Raw genomic sequence first — 22,518 nt, 5'->3', positions numbered from 1 at the left:
TTTATTTTCACTATTCACTGTAGTTTACGGTAAAGAAACGAGGGCGATTTAGAAACATCAGAGGGCATCATCCCCTTTCAGTCTCAGAGAAGAGAGAAGAGAGGTAGAGGAGGAGCTGGAGATGCTCGCGCGCTGTATTGACTGAAGGAGGCGCCACGGCGGAGCTGAACTGTGCTCACCATCCGCTCACCTGCCTCCAGTTCACACACACACACACACACACACACACACACACACACGAGGAACTTAAAGAAAACCGGAGAGGAGCAAAAAGATAATTAAGGGAGAAAGGAACGACAGAGGAGACTCGAATCGAGAGAGACGTAATCAAAGAACAACAGCAGGTATGTTCACTGTGTAGTTTCTTTCTGGCACTGTACCCTAATCTAACACCACGTCAACTCAATGATTCTACACACAAGTCGCCGCTTTCTTCTCCTGATTCGTCTCTCGTTTCTTTTCACTTTCGTCTTTCTGTGCTCTCGTTATATTTGTATTAAACGCTTATATTTGCGATTGGACGTGATATGAGTCGCTTTAAAGTTCACGCTCACTTCTAAATTCAAAGGCTGAGGTTGGGCTTGTGTATTCGTGCGCAAATAGAGAAGAGCAGAAATATCAAAGAATGCCTCACTTTCATGTAAATCGCTGTAAGCTGTAAAAAAAAAAAAAAATACATTTGCAGGGTGTGTGTTTTTGTAGAATTCATATGAAGTGTTGTTTTTTTATCACAAAACCTAAGGATAGTATATAAAAAACTTTTAAAGGTTCATAATGTATATTTATAATTACATTTTTATAATTATAATCATAATTAAACGCGGTGCCTATTTATAATGGTAGTCATATTTTTGCACATAAAAGAGAAATTGACACATTTCCCTGACGTTACAATTAAAATGTATAGTTTTTGAGGCTTATCTTTATACTGTAAATAGACCAGAGGGAATTTTTTTTTGTTTGTGTGTGGACCTTTCCGCTTCTTTTCCTGTAAGACTTTCATTTAGGTGCCGCCTTTGCATGCAAAATGACAAAATGTGCTAAAATGTACAGTAGTTTGCTGGAACCCATGCTTACAGTCTTCACTGTGCCGCTCAAGCTGTTAAAATCAGACTGAAATGATGTAACATGAAACTTTGGTTGGTCTTTCCAAATGCTGGGATCCTTTGCAGTTGCAGAGCCGCAGGTGCTACACACAGACAGGAGTCTGATCAGATGTGCTTTAGCGACGTTACTATTTCTTAATGAGGCTTTACAGAAATATGTGTTTGCGTTGTATGTATTAAGAATATAAAAATACAACTTCAACCTATGAGCCGGTCAGAACAGGCACATATTGTTCGTTCACACATGATGGTGTCAAGTGAGGCGACTGAAGGAAGATGACCTTCGGTTGGTATTTCTCACACACATACACACTAACTCACAGTGGGGCTTCCGAGGCTGATATGAGTGACAAGCAGTCATACTCTGAGAGAGAGAGAGAAATATAGCGGGGTGAGAGATTGGAAGTGAGAGGAATGAAGTAAGAGATGATTACGAACCTGTGAAATGTGAGGGGAATGTGCTATCATCAACTTTCATATTCAGCCATGCCAAACTGCCCTTGCGATATAGCGACCTACAAACATCTCACAACCAAACTCTTCTACATGCACACGTATACGCCTGGACTGGACAGTCGTATGCCTACAAGACCCCAATTTACTGGCACACCTATTCACAGGAACAATTTCAGATAAGGGTTTTAAAAAATACAGTTTGTTGCAGTTTCTTACAAAAAAGTATTATAGTGGTAACATGGTACAGTTAGAATAAAACAGGCCATTTTTCATCAATACCGTATGTGTATGTTTGTGTGTATGTATATATATATATATATATATATATATATATATATATATATATATATATATATATATATATATACCCTATACTTTATATATATATATTTGCAAATATAAATAAATATTTCAAATTGTACATTTGTACATTTTTCAGTGTGGTATCAAAAATACCACATACCATGGTTTTGAATTATTACCATATTTAAATACAGTATGCTGTTTACATAGTACATAGTAGTGCTGTCAAACAATTAGTAACAATTGATTGCATCCACAATACAAGTTTGTGTTAACATAGTATGTGTGTACTGTATATATTTATTATGTATAAATACAAAGCCATGCATGTATGTTTAGGAAAAGTTTTACATTTATATATGAAATATATTTATATATAACATAAGTATGAATATAGATATAAATATATACATGTGAATGTGTTGTGTATTTATATATATATAATATTTTAGATGAGATTAATCACGTTTCATTGTTTGACAGCACTCATTTCAAGTATTTAAAGAATGCATAAAAAACAACAAAGTAGCACGTTCAACTATGGTTTGTTTTGACATCAGAGATGATGTGATGAAGGTAATAATGCAGAAGTAGTTTTTATACAATTATGATACTTTGTGGTTCAAAAATACATGATTACATTAATTTATTTTGTCAAGCATTTCTTTATTGCATCATATTGACAGTCTCTCGTCTCCGTTGGTTACCAGAGACCCCCCCCCCACACCCACCGTGCATTCGATGTGTGCTCTCAACTTATTATCCTTCCCTATCATCTTGCCTAAATTTAGCTCTCCATCTTTCTTTTTCCATTTTTTCTTCCGCTCCACTCCTCACGCTTATCACAGTGAGAGATTATTGTGTGTGAATATCTTCGTGTGTGTTCTGCCGAGAAGCATGCAGGAAGTGTGTAGTGTGGGAAGTGTGCAATGCAGTTGTGATGTAGAGTAGGAAACTGTCTTTGTGCCGAAGATAAACTCCAGGTCTCCGCATTTATGCTTTTTAATAATCGAACTGATCTATTTTAATCTGATTCTTAAGTCTTAATGTATCTATAAAATCTTAAGTGAATCTATAAAAACCCAGAATAATTTTATATTCCTCTTTCATAGCTAAGAAGACTTAATGGACTTGATATCAATTTTGACTCAGATGTTTCTTTTATAATTCCAGAGAAATAAAAATAGATGCTGAATCAGGACTTTGAAGTGATAAAATAAATGCAATTTGATGAAAATATGAGCATGGTTTAAGATATTTCTGAGATCTCTAGAGGAGATTTTCTTTACATAACATATTTGTGTATACTGTGTATATTTATTATGTATATATACATACAAACATATTTTTATATATGAAATCTATTTATACATATAATAGTTTGTCATATATTTATTTTTAATGTATTTAATTATTTGTTTATTTTGTTTAATTTACTATTAAACACCAATAACCATCATTTAAAAGAAAAAAGTAATCAGTGATATACAAGTGAATTATTTTTGAGACTTGCTAAATATTACATTTAACACTGTTATTAAATTCTGAATGAATTGGTCGACAACAAAGGTAATCTAAATGTAAAAATAAAATGAACATGCACAAAAAAGTGCACTAAAAATCCAACATTCAGTAAATTACAACAATTCTAATACGGACGATCACAGTAATGGTACCTATTCATCCCTAATGGCGATGTCTAAGTATGATGCACACATTGCTGTGCTGTCATTTTTGTGCTCAATGAGGGAGCAACTATCCCCTCAATGAGGCTTATGCGCTCATAACAGCATTTGTGTTTGTCAGAGCTCGCGTTTGCTGGTCCCTTGATGATATTGCAAATTCAGCTGAGATTAAGAATCTGCGGCGTCTTTTTTCTGCTCTAATAGCTCTCCAAATGTTGTCTGAGTAACTTTGAGCAAACTGATGATCTGTCGGTCTGCTGCCGAGCGATTAGCGTCAGTAATGATGTGATTGCCAGGCTAGTGAAGGGAACTGAGTGGAACCGGATGCTTGACTGCCAGCATTAACTTCACTCGGCACAGGTGTGAAGGTCTGTGTATCTCCAGTGAATTAGCCATTTATATTCCAGCTGTCGGATTCATAATAAAAAGCAAATTGTCTCAGTAAATCCTTGTGATTTACTGCTGCTTGAAATTTAAACTTATAGGTAACACAAGATTAACACCTCCCATTCTCAGTTTAAATATAAATTACTCTTTCATTTCTTCTAAATAACTCATCTTAAAAGTAGCGTATTGTTTCCAGTGATTTCAGTTGTTCACTTGAGGTCTGTAGTCCACCATTTTGTGGAATAAAAGAAATAACAGAGATTAAACAGATTACAGAAGTGTGTGATTTGAGCAGATAGCCAGCCACTAGAACACCTGAGGCGATAGTTTGATCAAAAAATCCATTCTTAAAGAACAAAGGAGAGATAATTGTTATTGTATGTGTGGTGGTGTTGTACCAGGAGTGTTTCCAGTGTTTCAAAGGAAATTCAAAGCGAGAAAGCTCCTAAAATGAAGAAGAACCACTTCTGTGTCCTTGTAGAGATGCTCTGTAGATATAAAGCTCTACATCAGAGCAGACAAGCCAGGTTAGGTTTTCCACCTCCTAATGTTTTCCATTGATTTCCTGGAGCCAGTGCTGTTTTTGCAGCCTATAGTAATGCATATAGTATTTTGGTAGCATAGTCTAAGAAATATTATTTAATATACGCTACATTACGTAATTAAAATAATTTGAGTCCCGTAAGATTTTCATGTATTTATTTAATGTGATTCAAAAGTAGGACTGCAGACATTCATATTGTCCCAGCAGATTTCTATTATTTTAAAAAGCTGTTCTTTTGACATTTCTGTACATCAACGTATTCACACTTCCTGGACAAATATTAAGCAGCACAACTGTTTTTAACATTAATGGTAATAAATGTTTCTCGAGCAGCATATAAGAATGATAACACTAAAGAGTAATGACTAAAGTAATAGGAATACAAAATCTATCCAAAAAAACACGCTAAATAATGTTATTCATCTCACTTTCATTACCATAGTATTTAGACATTATTTTGAATAATACAAAATGAAGTAGAACTACTTTCTAGTTTTACTTTTTAGCCTTTTGGAAACTACTACAGTGGTAATGCCTTTATACATTTTGAAACACCTTCTAGACCACTGAAAACATTAAGAACACAATCCTGCAGTAGGCTAGAGATCTGCATAGGCTTTAAACTGAAGCCCGAGCCTGGAGCACTGCCAAAATCATTTGAGCCGACCCGACCTAAGTGCCACGGTTAAACAGAGCCCAAACCCGACCTGAACCTGAAAGTGCTTTTTCAAGGAATAGCCAAACTTTGGACATATGCTTTATTTCATGACTGCAAGTCTGTAAAGGTTCATCAGGGCTCTGTCTACAAACAGTGAAGCTGAGTTTATTTACTTAAATGTGCAGTATATAAGATTTCAGAGTAGAATTACTCGCAGCAAACCATTCCTTGACAGCAAACACTGTGTTGTCCGACGACTGGAAGTGGGCAGGATCATACAGATTAAAGGTGCAGCTAGTGTTTGAAATGGGTACTCTACTCCAATTCCAGCCCAGAATTTGCCCGAAACACACATTTCAGAGTAGAATTACTGGCTTTAGCATTATATACAGCTTTGTAAACATAACATCCTAAATATCTACAAACACATTATGTCATTTTGGGGGTTTTAGAAGATTAAAAAACTTTTAAGAACTGAGATTTTACCCCCTCATTGTTGAGAAACGTAGCGCAGCGTGTATTAAAGCAATTTCATTAATAAAGGTTCTGTGCTCCACAGTGTTTCTGTACGTGTGCATGCATTAATAAAAGCCGCATAGCTGCAATCCCGAGCCCGACCCAAAGCTATTCACTAAAAATATTCCCAAAACCCGACAGCATTTTGGGACCTTCTGACTCGTAAACCATACCATGGTAAAGCACGGTACTGTTTTTGTTGTTGTCTATCCTGATTTACTCGTATACAGGCATACCCCATCCCCAAACCACCAAACCAGCAATCCATCGCTCCCCTGTCCCATCTTCGCTCCTCATGTCATCATTGGGCACTTAATGCTTGTTGTCACGGCGACTGGGCTTGTCCGGTTCCTCTCGGTTTCACCTGTTCTGGCTCATCAGACGCTGACACGGAAATGCTGGCAGTTAACCGCCCGTACCTGATGGTGTGTGTTAGAACCGGCGCCCGGGGCCCACGTGGTGTGCTTTTGCTGTCACATCAAGTTAGCGCGCTATAGATGTGACACTCATTAGCATTAGCCACACGCTAATTCATCGGCCACACATTCCACTGTTTGATTGGTTGTGTAGTCACAGATCAAATATGAAGTGTTAACTGATTGCTGCTTGTGGTTACCAAGGAGACAGTGTGTTCGTCTGGAAGGAGGCTTTGTGTTTGACACGTCGAACGTGTGTTTGTGTTAAAGGTTGATGCTTGAAGGTTGATTAGCTTTCCAATTAGCCTTCATGTTACGTTACCGTGTGACGAATCTCTGCGTGCATGTTTCTGAATGTTTGCGTTGTGTTTAAAAGACGTGCCGAAATGCCCTCTCCCCAGTTTCGCACATGCTCACTTGCTATTTCAACGTCAATCTGACTTAATTAGCATGACAATTAGGGACTGCTGCCAAGGCAATCAGTTAAATCAATAATGCAGTTATGAATACATGAATATTTCAGACAAATTATCCATATTCATCTGTCTCACTTTCTTTCTCTTTCTTAGTTCTCCGCGTGTGCAGACATGGGCTGTAAGTTGCAGAAGCCCCGAGGGTCAGATGAAGCTCCGGGGAAGATTTTCTCCACCCTCAGAAGAGCACAAGTGGAGACGCACTCGGGAGTGGCCTATACATATCACTTCTTAGACTTCCTGTTAGGAAAAGAAGGTACACATGCCCATTTCCTGCACACTTCATACCATACAAAGCCATTGTTGTTTATTATTGGGATTTAATAAGGCCAGATTTTCATGATTGATGGATATTGACCCTTAGGGCACATTCACACAGAAGACAAATAACGGCTATTATTAAAATGTTTTAATAATAATTTTAATTATTTGAAAAGAGGAAGTCCCCACAACAACAGTGGCAATACTTACAAAGAGAAATAATATCGATGGAATTACTTTGAGAATATTTTTTTTTCCAGCTAACGTGCAATAAAAACATTGACATTGACAGCCAATCAGAATCCATCCAAGTTTGAAGAGTTTAAACATTTGTTGGAGACACAAAACAAATATGATCTCTTGTTGGTGTGTAATTATCCTCAATGTTGTGAATGAGGTTTTACCCATACTTCTGTATAACTTTCGTCTTTTAATATTGTTATCTTTACATATATTTATGTGAATATTTATCATTACTTGTTATTGCAGTTGACCGATATGGAAATAAAAACAGATTATAAACAAAAACAAAAAAGACAGAACAATGTTGTTATTGTTAACTATCGTAAAACTTAAACGATTCAAATCTTTGTTATTAGCTAAAATAAAGATTAAATAAAGATATGGAAAATGCAACATCTAAGTTGAAATATTAAAATCAATACAACTAACAATGAAATAAAGGTAAACGGAAATATTAAAAAAACTATAGAAATTACTGAAGCGTGTACAAAACCTGGTAATGAAAAACATAATAAAAATATATATGTAAATAATATAATAAATAAATAATACGAAAAATACGGTTGTACTCATGCATCAGAGGATTAAAATAAAGAGTGACATACAGCATGAAAATGATTGCTGTTTTTAAGAATTCAAAGCAACATCCATATTGATGATATGCATACGCAAATGCACAAACCCACCTTCAGATAATAAAGTGTAAAGCTTCAAACTGAGAAGAAAAAAAAAGTGTAAGATTAGATGAGAGAGAGAGAGAGTAATAGAGCAAGAGAGCAACCAAACAGTGTATATTCTTTGAGGGCTTATGTTTCTAAATATACTAATGCCGCTTTTGTTAGTGTGCTTCGAGAGAGGCAATAATGGATCCCGCAGAATTCAGAGAAAGAGGATATGAGACAGGATGAGAGAATATAAGACACAGATTGAAGTGGAAGAACAGACCTGCTCATTTTAATGACTTGAAAGCATATGAGTATATGGGCCATTACTGAACATAATTACAAGGATGTGACCATAGCACTAGTTGTTTATTTGTGTGTGTGTGTGTGTGTGTAGGGGTCAAGGTTAGTAAAAGTAAAACCTGAATTTACCTACATTGCGGGCACCATCCATTGGTCTCCGAGAAGAAAACATGTTAATAAACGTACTAATGTCTAATGAAAAATATGAAACCGGTGCACATGTGAAGGCTAGCTTAGAATTATAACAATAAAAGTGGAGGGAAAGTCTTTCTATCCACTCCAAGCACTTTAATGCATTTTGTATTATGAACTAACAATGAACATTATTCTTTAACTCCTTCATGCATATTGGTTAATATTTGTAAATATACTAATATCAATGCATATGTATTGCTGATAAATTACTTCTTTGTAGACAAACGTCTGCTAAATAAATGCAATCGCAAGATTTTGTTTACACGGCTCTCTGCAATACATTTTATTTATAACTGGATACCTAATTCTGACTAAATCGTGATTCATTCACACAATTCAGTGCTCGTTGTAATCCATAGAAATGCATTATATCAGTATTTGTTTTTTTTGGTCTTGTAATAAATGCTGGACATGTGCACTCTGCCTATGATTATTTAGCAGTCATTTAAATATTGTTAATCCAATCTATTGTATTTACTGTTGTAAATCTATGGATTATATGCCCAAAACGAAAGTGTGAGTGTGTGAGTGTGTAGGTGAGAATCTGGTGTGACCTGAATCAAATATTTATTTATATAAAAAAATAGGAATATGTGAGAACTGGGACAGCGGCAATCGTTCAGGTTCAGGACACACTCACACACACACACACACACACACACACACACACACACTCCAGGCTTTCTGTTTTAGCTGCTTATCGGTAGACAGGCAGGCAGGTCATTTATATGTAAAATTCACTGATGCCTACAGAGACACGGAGACATAAAAAAAAAAAAGAGTTTCACTGCAAACTGCTGTGACAGCGCGAGTGAGAGCCAGAGATGTTCAGAAATGTTTGTTTGTTTGTTTGTTTTAGGGCATCAATATTGAAAGCAACGATAAGTGACTCAATGAATGTTAATGATTGACAGGGATGAAATAACATAAAAAGGGAAAAAACAGAGAGAGAGAGAAAATGCTAGGCATCCTTTAAAGATTATCTGATCTTGAAGATGGGAGGGCTTGGTTTATCTGTTTGTGTGTGCGCAATAGAGAAAATCAGTCCCCTAGTGACACTCAACTGTATTTATAGCCAGAATCTTGTTTTAATTGAAATTGGTCTATAAATAATGCAATTCCACTCTCTGTCGGGTTATTACGAAAATAATATAGGACCCCCAAGGACCCAACATCACACTCATAAGCAGCGAGAATGCCTTATACTTATGAATCTTATAAACACTTGCTTTAATATTTATGTCATATCAATATTTAGAGAGCTGTTCGGATAGGTCAGCACAGCAGGAGAAGGGACAGCTATCTAACAGATTTGCTACTAACACGTTTAGTTCAAAGAATCATTCAGACGATTGGTTCAAAGAAATTAAATTACTATGGCATTTAAAACACACCGGACAACCTTGTTTTAATAATAAATGAGAAGCGTTATTAAAAAAATTATATTTCTAGTTCTGGATGGATGCTGATTGGTCGGTACAAAGGATGCACGGGTATTAAATCTGCGTTTTGCGTTATTTCCAATGATTGTTTAAAAAAAGAAGAATTGTGCTACGACACTTTATTATTTTAGCATAAAATCAGATTTTCCTGCAAGCGGGGATTAACTGATGTGCCAAAGTCTCTGCTTCTCATTTATAGAGCTTTACTCTGTATAAATGAGAGCTAGCACTTTACACAGAGACCGAGGTGGAGGTGGAGTTTGTCGCTGAGATTGGCTGCTTACCCGAATGTTTAACCCCGACTGAGTAAATACCGCTCTATGAAGGTGGAATTCCCCTGTAGTAAATATAGGGACAGATTATCATACACTTGGTCTTTCAGGAGCAGTGAAATCTTCTCTGTGTTTGTTGGTCTCACACAAACAAACATATTTTCTCATTCTCCCATGCATAGCTATTGCAAGGGTCCTTCGCCGCGGGGCTTTTGGGTGATGCGCTGGTTATTACAGTTCTTACTCCGGACTGGAGTAAGTTAATAGACATCATAAAGTCTAAGGCACTTCCGCAGTTTCAGCACTACCTGATGATTGCAAACAGATTTTGTTATTCGGTTTAGTTTAATGAGTGTGCGTCATGAGATACACACGGGTTATATGTCTTCGTTCAGTATCCAGTTAAGTGCAACAGTACAATTTTGCTTTTATGCGATCTATCTTTAGTTATATTTATTATGATCCAAATTAGCATGTTAGAATGATTTCTTAAGGATGGTGTGACACTGAAGGCTGAATCGCACGTTTGCACTCGGTTCACCTATACGTTCATCTCGCTATGAACTGTGCCGTTATTTATTCAGTGGCAACACTAATAAACCCCCCTCAGAGCCAAATCGTGTTCAGACCGTCAGAGTTTTGTTTAAACAAGCTCCTCACACCTCTGAAAGATGATTGCAGTCAAGCGGTGCTCAGATTACAGCTCGCTGCTGCCCTTAATAGTGCTCTGAATAATGAGCGCTGGAAATTAAGTTTAATTACTGATTCCAGAAACAATTAGCTTGTAAAACAGTCTCGCCAAAATACTTTCAAACAATTTCTACAGCGATTCAGTTTGCGCGTCAGAAACCATGGCAGAAAGCAAGCACATTAGCGCTGAAATGGTTCACGTATCCTCACACATCCTCATCATTCTTCCCCGTGTTTCTACTTCATTTTGTTGAGTATGTGGTGGGGGTGTATATATCAAATCGTGCTGATATAGTGGTATGAAAGTGCATACATTAGTCATCGGGCACGTCGGTTTTATACTGGTATATTAAATTAAAAATACAGCAAAAAAAATATATTGTCAAATAGCGTTGCAGTTTAAAAGAACTATGTTCAATTTTAAGATATTTTAAAACATTATTGCAAAACAAAACGTTAATGTTCTTCACGGACACGTGATCCATCTGAATCGTTCTATCATGTTGATTTAGTGCTCAAGAATTATTTCTCACTGTTACAAACAGTTATGCTGTTTGATATTTCAGCAGAAATCATATCATTTTCAAAGTTCACAATAATTTCTAAATATTTTAAATGGTTTCATTGTTGTTATTACTTTAATGTATACACTATAATATGCATTATGTCACAATGGTAAATTTGGTCATTTTAGTACAAATGACGACAGTCGAAAGATGGATCTAATGTTATATGTATTCTTTTCTTTCTCTCTGTCTGTCTGTCTGTCTCTTCAGAGGTGGCAGTGTCCTCATTGCTGTGTCTGTCGTCAGTCAGAGAGCTTCCTGTGCAGGTGTGTGAGTTGTATCAGAAGGGGTTCGTGCTGGCTGCTGTCCATCCCTTTGTTCACTCCTGCGGTCCTGCTAGTGCTAGCCTTCAGAAGCAGTTACACCGGGCTGTGCTCATCAGAGAAACACACAGGTATACGCTAGGAACGATATACTACTGTTCTGTACACACCTGTAAACGCTTTCTATGAAGCCCATATTTACAATGCATTATAAGGGTATTCTTAAGGCATTATATTGAATGCATAATGCATTATAAATAAAACAGCTACAATATTACAATATGAGTGTTTTTACATACTATATACTGCACAGTAGCAGATCACATGGCACGAAAAAGTTGTTTCCAAGGAAGTTTAATTAATTTTACTTTAATGAGATTTGTGCTTTAAGACATTGTGGCTTTGTTTTGTTTTACAGTGGTTCTGACAGTGGCCTGCTGAACTGGGTTAAGCCTCATCTCACGACAGACGTGTGTTACCTCGGTCACCAGGACCCTGACCCAGACGTCATACAGGGCTATGTGAAAAAGGTTAGACCTTCTTTAAAAGCGCATTTGTTTTCGTTCAAACACAGTTACTGTTACTGAACTTTAGTCGCACACTTCATGTGATCGCTCCATTAAAGATGACACCAAAAACCCACTTACTTCAAACGCTCTCTGTCGCGGTCTTACAATACGGCTGTAAAACAGAAAACATAAGCCGACAGGCTGCTCCATAGACACTGACACCCCACATTCATCTGCCATTCCATTAGTCGTCACCCCCTCGCCTTTTCAGTAATTGCATTTATCTGGAGATAAGCACTGTTTGACTGTGTGTGTGTGTGTGTGTGTGTGTGTGTGTGTAAGTGTTTGAGCCGTGTGACATTTACTGATGATTTAGACATATGCATGTGTGTGGCGTGACAGTATGATGATTGGAAAATATGGTTTTCATTAGCGTTTTCTGTCACAGCTCCATGGAGCTTATTTTAAAAGCATCTGCAGGAAAACGCACCACCTTTCTCCTCCAAAAACGCTGTAAAATGATTCATATTACATTGGAATCCATTTACTTTCATTGTCAGCTTTGATTGGAACAGGTGGTACGATGATTGACGAAAATGAAACTTTTTCTATTGGTTCTGGTTGATCTTGGGGATGCAGGTGCAGGATTTGGCTGATCAGGGCGATCTGTTTGTGGGGTTTTTGCCGCAGCCCGGCGGAGGTCCATATTTCCTTGGTCACTGGGAACCAGAAGATCTTTCCTCCTTGCACTCCAGTCCCTGCTCTGTTCATCACAGCAGCCGACCTCCGACCATCAGCCCAGTGAGCGACCACAGCCAACAGGATAGAGACAGTGGGGATCAGCGAAACCAGAATCATACAAACTTAAATTCAGACAACGAAGACTTTATGAACCGCAGCTTGCAAATACAAAGCACTGAGAGCAGCCAGTGCTGGAATAATCAGAATCCTTTCGCTGAGAGCCATCAGTCTCCTGATTATCAGTACTTAAACGTTGAAGGTGAAAGTGCGCAAGCTGAGGATTTGAGGAACCGAGTGCCATCGCATGAGTTTATATTAAGCTCTTGTGCACCAGAGCCACATCGGACCACAAGAATGCAGCCGGACTTGCCCAGCTGTGATTTGGCAGAAAACAACAAAAGAGAGCACAGAGAGCAGGTCAAAAGCCAAGACAAACACAGCAAGCGTAGCGGAACCACCCCGATGCTGAATCGTAAGTGTGCAGTCTGTTGAAATACAGAGAAAGGGTTGGAGCGGGGGGCTATATACTGTATTGGATTATATCTAGATCATAAATAATGTATCGGATGAGTAAATATTTGCTCTGAAAATAATCTGATGTGATTGATAATCATTACTAGTGATGCAAATCGGAGTATTGGTCATTATTCGGTTCATTTTACTTTCACTTTGTTGATACAATTCATAATTGTTTTCATAAAAATACCTGAAGACTAAAATGCTACCGGAAAGACAGTTTGCGCCATAGTCGAATATACATTACATGAAATCATACATCATTAGAATAACTCAACCGATTCGTTCAAACACACTGATTTATTCAGGAACAAAACACGGTGCTGCCTCTTTTAGAGCGAGTCATTGAATCATTTACTCAAACGAATCCCTCACGAACACCGATTCAGTCAGGAGCGCTACTGGTGTGAGTTGTTTGGAGACACTCTTTTTGTAATTCATTTCATTAGCAAAGCAAAAATATCTAGCAATGTAGATTATTTCAAAATCAGCTCTCGTTTAGCTGTTGTATATTATAAGTATGTTGCTCAATCGTGATGTGTACATTGTGACGTTATCATTATCGATTTAATTTTTGGATTCAATATGTAGCAATAGTGAAATATGTTGTAAAACACTTATTATATTAGTAAATATTTGTCACTGTATGTGCAGGTGTGCAGGTGTTCGCGCTGTATAACCATACGATAGTTCTGTCGGGATCGCCAAAGATCTTTTCTCTGAGGGTTCCACTGCAGGTGCACAGGGAGGCGGGGCTTGTTAGCTCGGTTGACTCCCATTGGCTGGACCACATGACACAGCACTTCAGAAGTGGCGCGCAACTCATCGACGGCTACTTTAACCTTGAAGATGATGCAGGTACTGGAGATGTTGAGACATTTTTTTGCGATTATATATATATATATATATATATATAAAACATGATAAAATGCATAAAAAATATAATAAAAATGCAACTGCTGAGTTCCAATAATTGTTTTGTTCTATCTTCTCTATCTTCAGGATCTTCTTCCATTGTGGAGAGTGTTTTTATCTTCCAGAGTGCTTCAGGTGATGCTGGGCCAACCACAGTGTATGACGCTATTGTAGTTGAGCAATGGACTGTTATTGATGTAAGTCTGCAATGGTACATCCCAGATTCAATTCATCGCATTATTATCCATGGAACTTCTACACCTTTTTCTAATGAACTGCCTTTTAAATGAATGCAGACATATGCGCACATTCACACGACGTCTCAACGGGACATTAGCGAAATGCTTTAACACGCTGTTGGAATATTTTTGTTTTGCAGGGTGTTGCAGTGAAAACAGACTACATCCCTCTGCTTCAGTCTCTGGCTCCGTACGGCTGGAGACTTATGTGTGTGCTGCCAACTCCCATCGTCAAAATGAAAAGGTTCTAAATCCATACTAAACAATAGTAACTAAAAAAATGCTTTCTATTCAAGATCCTGATGAGCTTGTTTGTTCAGATTTGGAGACATTTAGCATTACATCACTAGCTCACCCGTGGATCCTCTATGGTGAATGGGTGCCGTCAGAATAACTTAAATAAATAAAAGTAAATAAATCCACAAAGAATTCAGTCCCTCCATTTTACTGGAGAAAGCAATATTACAGGAAAAGGGACTCTTATTTTAGACAGAAACAATAGATTTAATTTACAAAAAAAAACTGCTTTTCACTTCATAAGATTGATTTATTAATGGCTCATGTGGATTATGGCCTGAGGGGGACCAAATTTTCATAAAAATGTTCATTTTTGGATAAACATTGCCTTTAAACAAGAGCATTGCATTTCATGTTGCAGTTCAGGGGCTAATAATAGGATACATATTTCCTTCAAAAACACTTCTCAGTCATATCAAAAGACAACAATAATAATTCATACACATTTTACACCTCTGATTTATTTTTGTCTTAGTGATGGAAGTTTGGCCACAAAACAGATCCTCTTCCTCCAGAGACCAACGCTGCCTCGCAAGAGGAGAGACTTGACGGTGTGTACACATGGCACAAAGTTTATTTCTGCTAAAATTAGATTAGAGCTGTCTTGGAGAACTGTGTGAAATTGTAATAGCGTTGTCAGTTCACTTTAAAATCCTCAAAAGTAGCTCGGTGCCTGACAGTTTGCCTGTACGTTTTCCAGAAACTGCACCTCAGAGGTCAAAACAAAAGGAACTTAAATAATAAAAGGACACCAGAGAATGAGACATCACCGCTGGCAACAATTGAGAGAGAAATGGAACGGATGGAGAGAGAAAACACAAGCCTGATGAGACGACGTGAGATTATCCAGAAGGAAAATGGGCAGAATTTGCCAGAAAGCCCAGGGAGGAGAGATGAAGCGGAAAGGACGGTGGAATTCCACATGCAGAGGCTCGACATCCCAAACAGCCCAGAAAAAAAGGATGAAATTACAAACGGCAATCAGGAACTGAAGCACACAATTACGTGTGGTAAACACGAGGATGTGCGAGCGGTCGTAACAGAGAGGGCTTTATTCTCTGGAGTGTGCTGACAGTATTCATTTATGGATATTTAAACATTACAATATGTTCATGTTTATTCAGGCACAACACACTCTTCGTCAGGCCCGTGTCTGGGCATATACATCTGCTGACAGAGTAATTGTCCTGTGAGATTGCAAAGAGGTGTTTGAATCTTGCCGCTCTTAATTATTTGGTTTTTAAAGTGCATTGCTGTAACAAATGGCAAGAATCTAACAAATATGTGAAAACATCTGTTCAAAGCTCTTAATATGCTAAACGCCGACCGATGTGTTGAGACTTGTATCTGTGTGAATCTGTGACGTTAACTCTTTTTATTACATGCAGTATTAGCATATGCGATATATCGTGCACTGGCTCAAATGCATAAAATCCACAAAATGCTCATTTATTTCATCGGTATTACATCGGTTTTCTCATTTATGTACATCAGTGAGGATGGCAGTAACCAATGTCTAAGTTTGTAAAGTAACAGTTATAGTGAATGTCTGTGAGACAGTTAATGGTGTAAATAAAAGCTTTCAATAACAGGCTTCATTTGCAGCAACAGCTTGCAGCGTCATTTTTCGAAAAGACATTTCAGCATTACTGGAGGTAAAGATCTTGTTCATCAATCCAGTTTTGAAGACCCACTCTTCCCACGACACGGGACAGAATTATATTTCATGAGCTTAATTTTGAATTTAAGCTAAATAAAGTTTACAATAACAGCTATAGTATCGTCTTATACTATCTAAAATGCCAATGCCTTTTGCTGGACGAGATGAGAAATTATTTTTCACGAGATTTGATATTAAATGCACAATATATGACAGTTTTTTTTAATAATTTAGGTAGATTGGAGCTGTGTTTGCAATGCTAGAAATAGCTGCCGATTGGATTTTACAAATATGGCAGTCAAGTGAACTCACTTCCCTTAGGTATAATCCACCCAAAAATGTATTTTTTTTTTTTCACCTATATGTCATGTTTATGTATCTTTCCTTCATCGATGGACCAAAAACAGATAAAAAAAATAAAACTTAAAAAAATAATATGCAAGTGGACCCGAAACTGTTTTATAGTTTAAAAAGTTAAAACATCTGTATTTTTCTCACACATCTATCATTTTGCTTCAGAAGACATTAGGCATTTTCTTGAAGTGGTGCTGCACAGAATGATTAATGTATGACATCAAAGTACTGTGAGAGCTATAAGAGAGCAGACAGATCCTTATGCTTCTGAACTCGCCAAGATGATCTTTTTTTTTTTTAATTCTCATTTTTGGGTGGAACATCCGATTAAAGGGGACAATGTTTAGCACCTTTCGGAATATTAGGATTATGTGTAAAGATGAGTGTAGAAATTAAAAGGTATAATTCACCCAAAAAATGCAAACCCTCTTGTCATTCCAAACCCGCAAGATCTTGATTTATCTTCAAAACGATATTTTTGATGAAATCCTCTTTCTGAGCTTTAAAAAAAAAAAAAAAAGACTTTTGGACCTTGAACGTGGTAGTTAACATGGCTTGCTGTCTATGGAGGGTCAGAAAGCTATTGGATTTCATCCAAATATCTTAGTAATAAATTAGTTTTCCTAAGATGAACAAGTTTGGAAAGATATGAGGGTAAGTAATTAATGACACGACAGTCATTTTTGGATGAACTCTCGCTTTAATTTCCAAGCCCCTAAAATTTGTAATGAATAAATATGTGTTCTAAAATGCAAACGACATCTATAATTATACACGGATCTCAAAAAAATCCAGTGAAATCTGAGTCTGCATCCTTGAAGCAGGCATCCTATGCCGTTAACCAGCAAATGAACTATAATGTGCGACGTTACATTACCACGCTGGTTACGGCCAATTGGTTGAGTATCTTTAAAATGAGGTACAACAAAAATAGGGCATAGAGTCTAGAGAATTGTCTGTTTAAATGTGGAGAAAGCAGACACAGTGTCTTTTGTGCGTTTCAACTGATCTCAAAGGCATTACTGGTCCACTGCCGTTACAGTCTGTTTCTATGATGATGCAGATGTGGAGTTGTGCAGCTACCACCATTTCTCAAAAAGGATCCTGTCCTCCGAGAGGCCCACACTCTTCAGGTCTGAACTCACTTTCTCTATCATAGGAGGAGGGCCACAGAGATAACACAACGTGCGCTTAGGATCTACATAGCGCTCCAGTTCCTTTTCTGATATCCTCCCATCTGCAGACGCACAAGAACATCTCATGTGACAAACCGGGTGTGAAAAGAATTGATGAAATCAATGAATGTAAATGTGCGCAACTCACTAATGGTGTGAGGCTGAAGCTCCTTCTCTACGTCAGAGCTCTGCTGGGTGACATGGAAATCGCAGGAGAACTTATCCGGTCGCTCGCGACAAATGTCAATAATGGTGTTCTGAAGACAGAAGATATTTAGAAGTGATTTGACAGCTTCGTTCTCACTTCGGGGACGAGGACGAGGGTACGCAGACATACCTTGAAGAGCAGCTCTTTGGTGTTTTTGGCGCTGTAGCACATGTGTGTGTGCCCTGGAGTGTACCTGTGACCATGGGTCTGGCCGAGCAGATCAGCTGCGTGCAGCAGGATGGAGTACAGAGGGTTGATGCCAACCCCACCAGCTATCAGCAACAGATCCACCACAGGGTCCGAAGGCTGAGGGTCAAAGTAGAAGTTACCTCCCACCCTCACGGCTACCTGAGAGTCCACAGAGCACTGAAAACAAAAAAAAATGACAAAATAGTGGCATACAGCAGATTAGATTTGCACACAGTTTACATTTGTATGAAAATATATATTTTACATTTGTAAAAAACATATATATATATATATATATATATCCATGTCGTGTTTTTTTCCCACATTTTTGCTATGTCACACCTTAGAACACAAACTAATTTGAATTTGTCAACTACCCATATGTACTTTTTCCATTCATTCACTCACTTCGGTGTGAATCCAATGTGCTGGAGGATGGCGTGTGTATTTGACGGCCAGCTCAATGACTCCCTCTCTCTGCAGCAGACCTGGACTTGAACAGATAGAGAAGCCACCCACTGTATCCACACCTGGGATGAAGAAATCCACCCTGTCGAAACATTATAAAATATACTGCTATTATATGGACCTAACTGCTTACCTTATACATTGATTCCACAAGTTACTCAAAACTAACAACACAACTACATGAAGTGCTTTTAGACAGTCGAAGGAAAGCAGATTCTTCCTACACGGTAACATGCCAGCACAACTAAACCAATGTGTCAGGTATTACGCACGTCAATAATACTTCATTACAAAAAAAGTAAAGCAACACATACACTTTGAGTCACCGTATGTGTGCACAGAGCATGAATAAGTGATAAGCACATATGCCTGGACACACACACACACACAAACACACACACACTCCCACTCGCTCTGCTCTCCCTGACTCACGTTCCTCATGTTCTTTAGCAGGAACACAACATCATATGGTCTGGAGGAGTTTCTGTGCATACATCTGCATAAATCATCGCCTGACTTTTTCACCTCACTCAGACTGTCTCTCACACATTCGCCATAAACGCAATAAGGCACAATGGAAGCAAGAGCAGAAGCGAGAGAGAAAGTGTAAGAACACATCTTCATTATTTTGCAAGGTTTGCTGATGACACGTCTCGAGCTGAAGTGAGATTTTTGCCTGAGAGGGAAGCGCCACCTCGTGTCCACTTTGCAAATTGCACGCGATCTCAACCGTGAGTCAATATTTAAGCGAAAATCTAGCATCTATACGAACAGTATTCTTTATTAACTTTGTTTCTTGTAAAGCCTCAGAGCCCCATCATGTTATACTAGACTTAATTCAGTACTGCCGTTTGTTTTCAAAATTGTATAATTTTCTTACCACTGTCCAGCACGGAAACGGAAGTCAGGATGTGGCACCTCCAGTCTCAGTCTCTTCACTGTATCGGATTCACTCATAATGTCGCTCACGCGTGCAGAGAAAACCTCCTGGATGCACACAGTCATCATAGAGAATTTACAATAACATTTCAGCCTCTCTGAATTTTAAATCCAATGCATTGTGCCGCGTGAACGTACAAATGGGAGACATACATTTTTACAAGTGTTCATACATTCTGAAGTTTAAAAATCTATAGCATGACAAAAAAACCTGCACAGGATGTTAATGAAATAACAATAGATAGATAGATAGATAGATAGATAGATAGATAGATAGATAGATAGATAGATAGATAGATAGAATTATCTTGAATTCTTATGACAAAATCAAATGACACACACTGACCTACAACACCGCACATGTGTCTGAACTTTAACCTACTTGGCTACAACGTTTGTTAACCATTTATGAGGAGTCACAGAAGAAACTATAGCCAATAGGTCATGGGTTTCATAAAGACATTACTCCGGCTCACCATTTGTCTATGAACGCTAGCAGTTCTCTCCAGATGGTCAGTCTGCCTCCTTGATGACATTTTTCTGAAAGCAAATTCAGAGAAGTACGTTAAACAAAGAACTGCAGTCTTTGTCTCAAAGTCCATCGAGCTCCCTGCGTTACTATAACAACCTAGTTTTGCTTGGTAGCCAGCTCACTAGGTATTCAAACCCTCTCGAAAGAGCTCCAGACAGCGGGAACTCACCGCGTGACCGTGTCTTTACATGAACAGCAAACAGCTGGTCTGAACAGTCCCGGTCCACCGGAGAAACTTCTGGCCGCCGTTCTCACAAAACACGGGACACTCATGATCGGATGTGACGGTCTGATCTCTGCCAGACACCTGAGAATAACATCAGACCGAAAGCGGTTTACTTAATACTCACATAATAATACTCAGCGACACTGAAATCTGAAAATAAAGTCTCTGATGTCAAATGACATTTACACACGTGAACAGTGAACCAGTAAACCCTGCTATTGACTAAATAATCCGTTTTGTTTTCGATATGCTCAGTTTGTATTAATTATAAACAGCACTGAACAAATTAAGCGGACGAAGCATTAAGAGCCGTAACAAGCTCTCTAGGCAGAATAATTGTGGAAAGAGCTTTCACCTCTGTCACTGCGGTGAGGTTTCTTCTTCGTCTGTTCTCGGTGGATGCACGGACTCTGTAGCGCCGCCCAGCGGAACAAGTGCAGAGAAATATCAAATGATATAAAACGATTAAAATACCTTTGATAAATAGCGTTATTGGATCTGTTTATGATGCATACGTTGCGAACTATGAAAATATCAATATATCACCCAAGCAAGACAATGGCTGGAATGCTTATGGGAAAAATATCAGGTTTCTACTGTGAGTAAAGAGTTATTTTGTCTGAGATAACGCAATTTGATGGTAAACAGAACACAAACATATTTTAATTTATATATATATATATATATATATATATATATATATATATATATATATATATATATATATATATATAAATTAAAATATGTTTGTGTTCTGTTTACCATCAAATTGCGTTATTTATATTATATATATATTACTTAACTTTTGCGAACAAGTCATTGTCGTAATTGTTAATACAAACAAAAAGTAAACGAGCGGGATTTAGCACGTAAAGATTACACAGATACTACTCGGATTAGGTTATTTCGCTCAAAACGAGCTTTTCTGAACTTAACCTGAACCTTCTGAAGAATGGAGAGTGGTTAAATGAAAGGATGTGACTTAAACCGAGGACGCAGCTAGAAACAGCACGCAAAGCCACACAGGCTGTTTCGTTATTTAAATGCTCTGTGTTTTTCTTGTCTTTGCCTTGCCTGTGTGGCGTCTGGTGGACACGTTACCGTCGCGGAAAGTCACGCCAGATCACATTAAAAACTTGAAGGCGCTTCCAAACGGAGCTCGTGAGAGACGCATCAGAGCACGTGAGCGTAAACATGTCAACAGGAGCCGAGTTTCATTCGTTTATGAATAGACTCATCAGTATGGCAATTAGCTACCCTCATCGTTTATTTTTCTAACGTTGCATTTTCTGCGTTTTCGCTCCTTTCGGTCCTCACAGATAAATTAATCAAGGGGGTTTCGCGCTTTACAAGTCGTTTACAAGTCCCTTTGACCTCGCCTGAACGCGCGCGGATCGGTGCGTGTCACGGTTTAACTTCTTAAGACATACGGATTTATAAATAGTTTTTAACGATTTGCAATTTGAACTTTGCGCGGTTTTAATTTTAAGACAGCGCGAACAATTTACGTGGTAACTTTTTATACGGTTTTAAATATTCAGCACGAATTTCAACTAAAATTGCGCGCATCGTAAATATAAAAAATAACTGTAAAAATCCATATATTGTTTATAGACTAGATATAGTGTAATTTTAGTAAACATTCTTTAAGATTGCGGCTAGTTCATATTGTATGTTTATTCACCTGCGTATAATCTTAGGTTATGCTTTAGCCATAATATTATTTGTCGTGCTCTTTGTGTTGGTCTTTTCAAATGCAATATCTTGAAGACACTTTCTCTTTTCGTGGGGCTTATAATAACGGCAAACAGCCTAATAAATGTTTTGGAGCAGTTTTTAAAGTTTGTTTTAAGCTATTTTTTTTCTCACAAATCGAAGTCTGTGAGGTTTGTAACCCAAGAGAAAACGCATTGAAACAAGTGTTCATTTGCACGATAACGATTAGGTCGTGCACTAGAGCGCGTTAGAAGCTTTGCGGACGACGCTATAAATGTTTCTCAGAAATACGTGAAAGTTGAGACGATTGCACATTTTATGATCGTCATGGGCATTTTGATACGCGAAAAATAATCACTTTCTCAAAAAAGGACCCTGAGAGAGCCCAAATGA

The 22,518-nt window shown here is 37.9% G+C and overlaps 2 protein-coding genes across 4 annotated transcripts; one reads left to right on the top strand and one right to left on the bottom strand.

Annotated features, from left to right (window-relative positions):
* The first annotated feature begins 155 nt into the window (after window positions 1-155).
* rftn1a (raftlin, lipid raft linker 1a) lies at window positions 156-16,262 on the top strand. The gene is made up of 10 exons (XM_043218382.1): window positions 156-344; window positions 6,641-6,800; window positions 11,389-11,572; window positions 11,860-11,971; window positions 12,590-13,163; window positions 13,862-14,065; window positions 14,210-14,319; window positions 14,502-14,605; window positions 15,134-15,209; window positions 15,359-16,262. The coding sequence occupies exons 2-10, from the start codon at window positions 6,659-6,661 to the stop codon at window positions 15,728-15,730; spliced, it is 1,878 nt and encodes a 625-aa protein (XP_043074317.1). The 5' UTR covers window positions 156-344; window positions 6,641-6,658; the 3' UTR covers window positions 15,731-16,262.
* On the bottom strand, window positions 16,087-20,832 carry oxnad1 (oxidoreductase NAD-binding domain containing 1). 3 transcript variants are annotated; one of them, XM_043218384.1, is made up of 8 exons: window positions 20,765-20,832; window positions 20,353-20,490; window positions 20,128-20,191; window positions 19,593-19,699; window positions 18,653-18,794; window positions 18,185-18,421; window positions 17,996-18,104; window positions 16,087-17,909 (listed from the first exon to the last, which is right to left on the bottom strand). In XM_043218384.1, exons 2-8 carry the CDS (start codon window positions 20,454-20,456, stop codon window positions 17,752-17,754), a joined length of 921 nt encoding a protein of 306 aa, XP_043074319.1. In that variant the 5' UTR covers window positions 20,457-20,490; window positions 20,765-20,832; the 3' UTR covers window positions 16,087-17,751. The 3 variants fall into 3 exon arrangements, with proteins under 3 accessions (XP_043074319.1, XP_043074320.1, XP_043074321.1); XM_043218385.1 differs by having other exon boundaries at window positions 20,353-20,491; window positions 20,711-20,805; XM_043218386.1 differs by lacking the exon at window positions 20,765-20,832 and adding an exon at window positions 20,600-20,712.
* Window positions 20,833-22,518: the final 1,686 nt, after the last annotated feature.

This window comes from Puntigrus tetrazona, chromosome 19 (assembly GCF_018831695.1).
Source record: "Puntigrus tetrazona isolate hp1 chromosome 19, ASM1883169v1, whole genome shotgun sequence".
NCBI lineage: Eukaryota > Metazoa > Chordata > Actinopteri > Cypriniformes > Cyprinidae > Puntigrus > Puntigrus tetrazona.
This window is presented reverse-complemented; position numbering and strand designations above follow the sequence as displayed.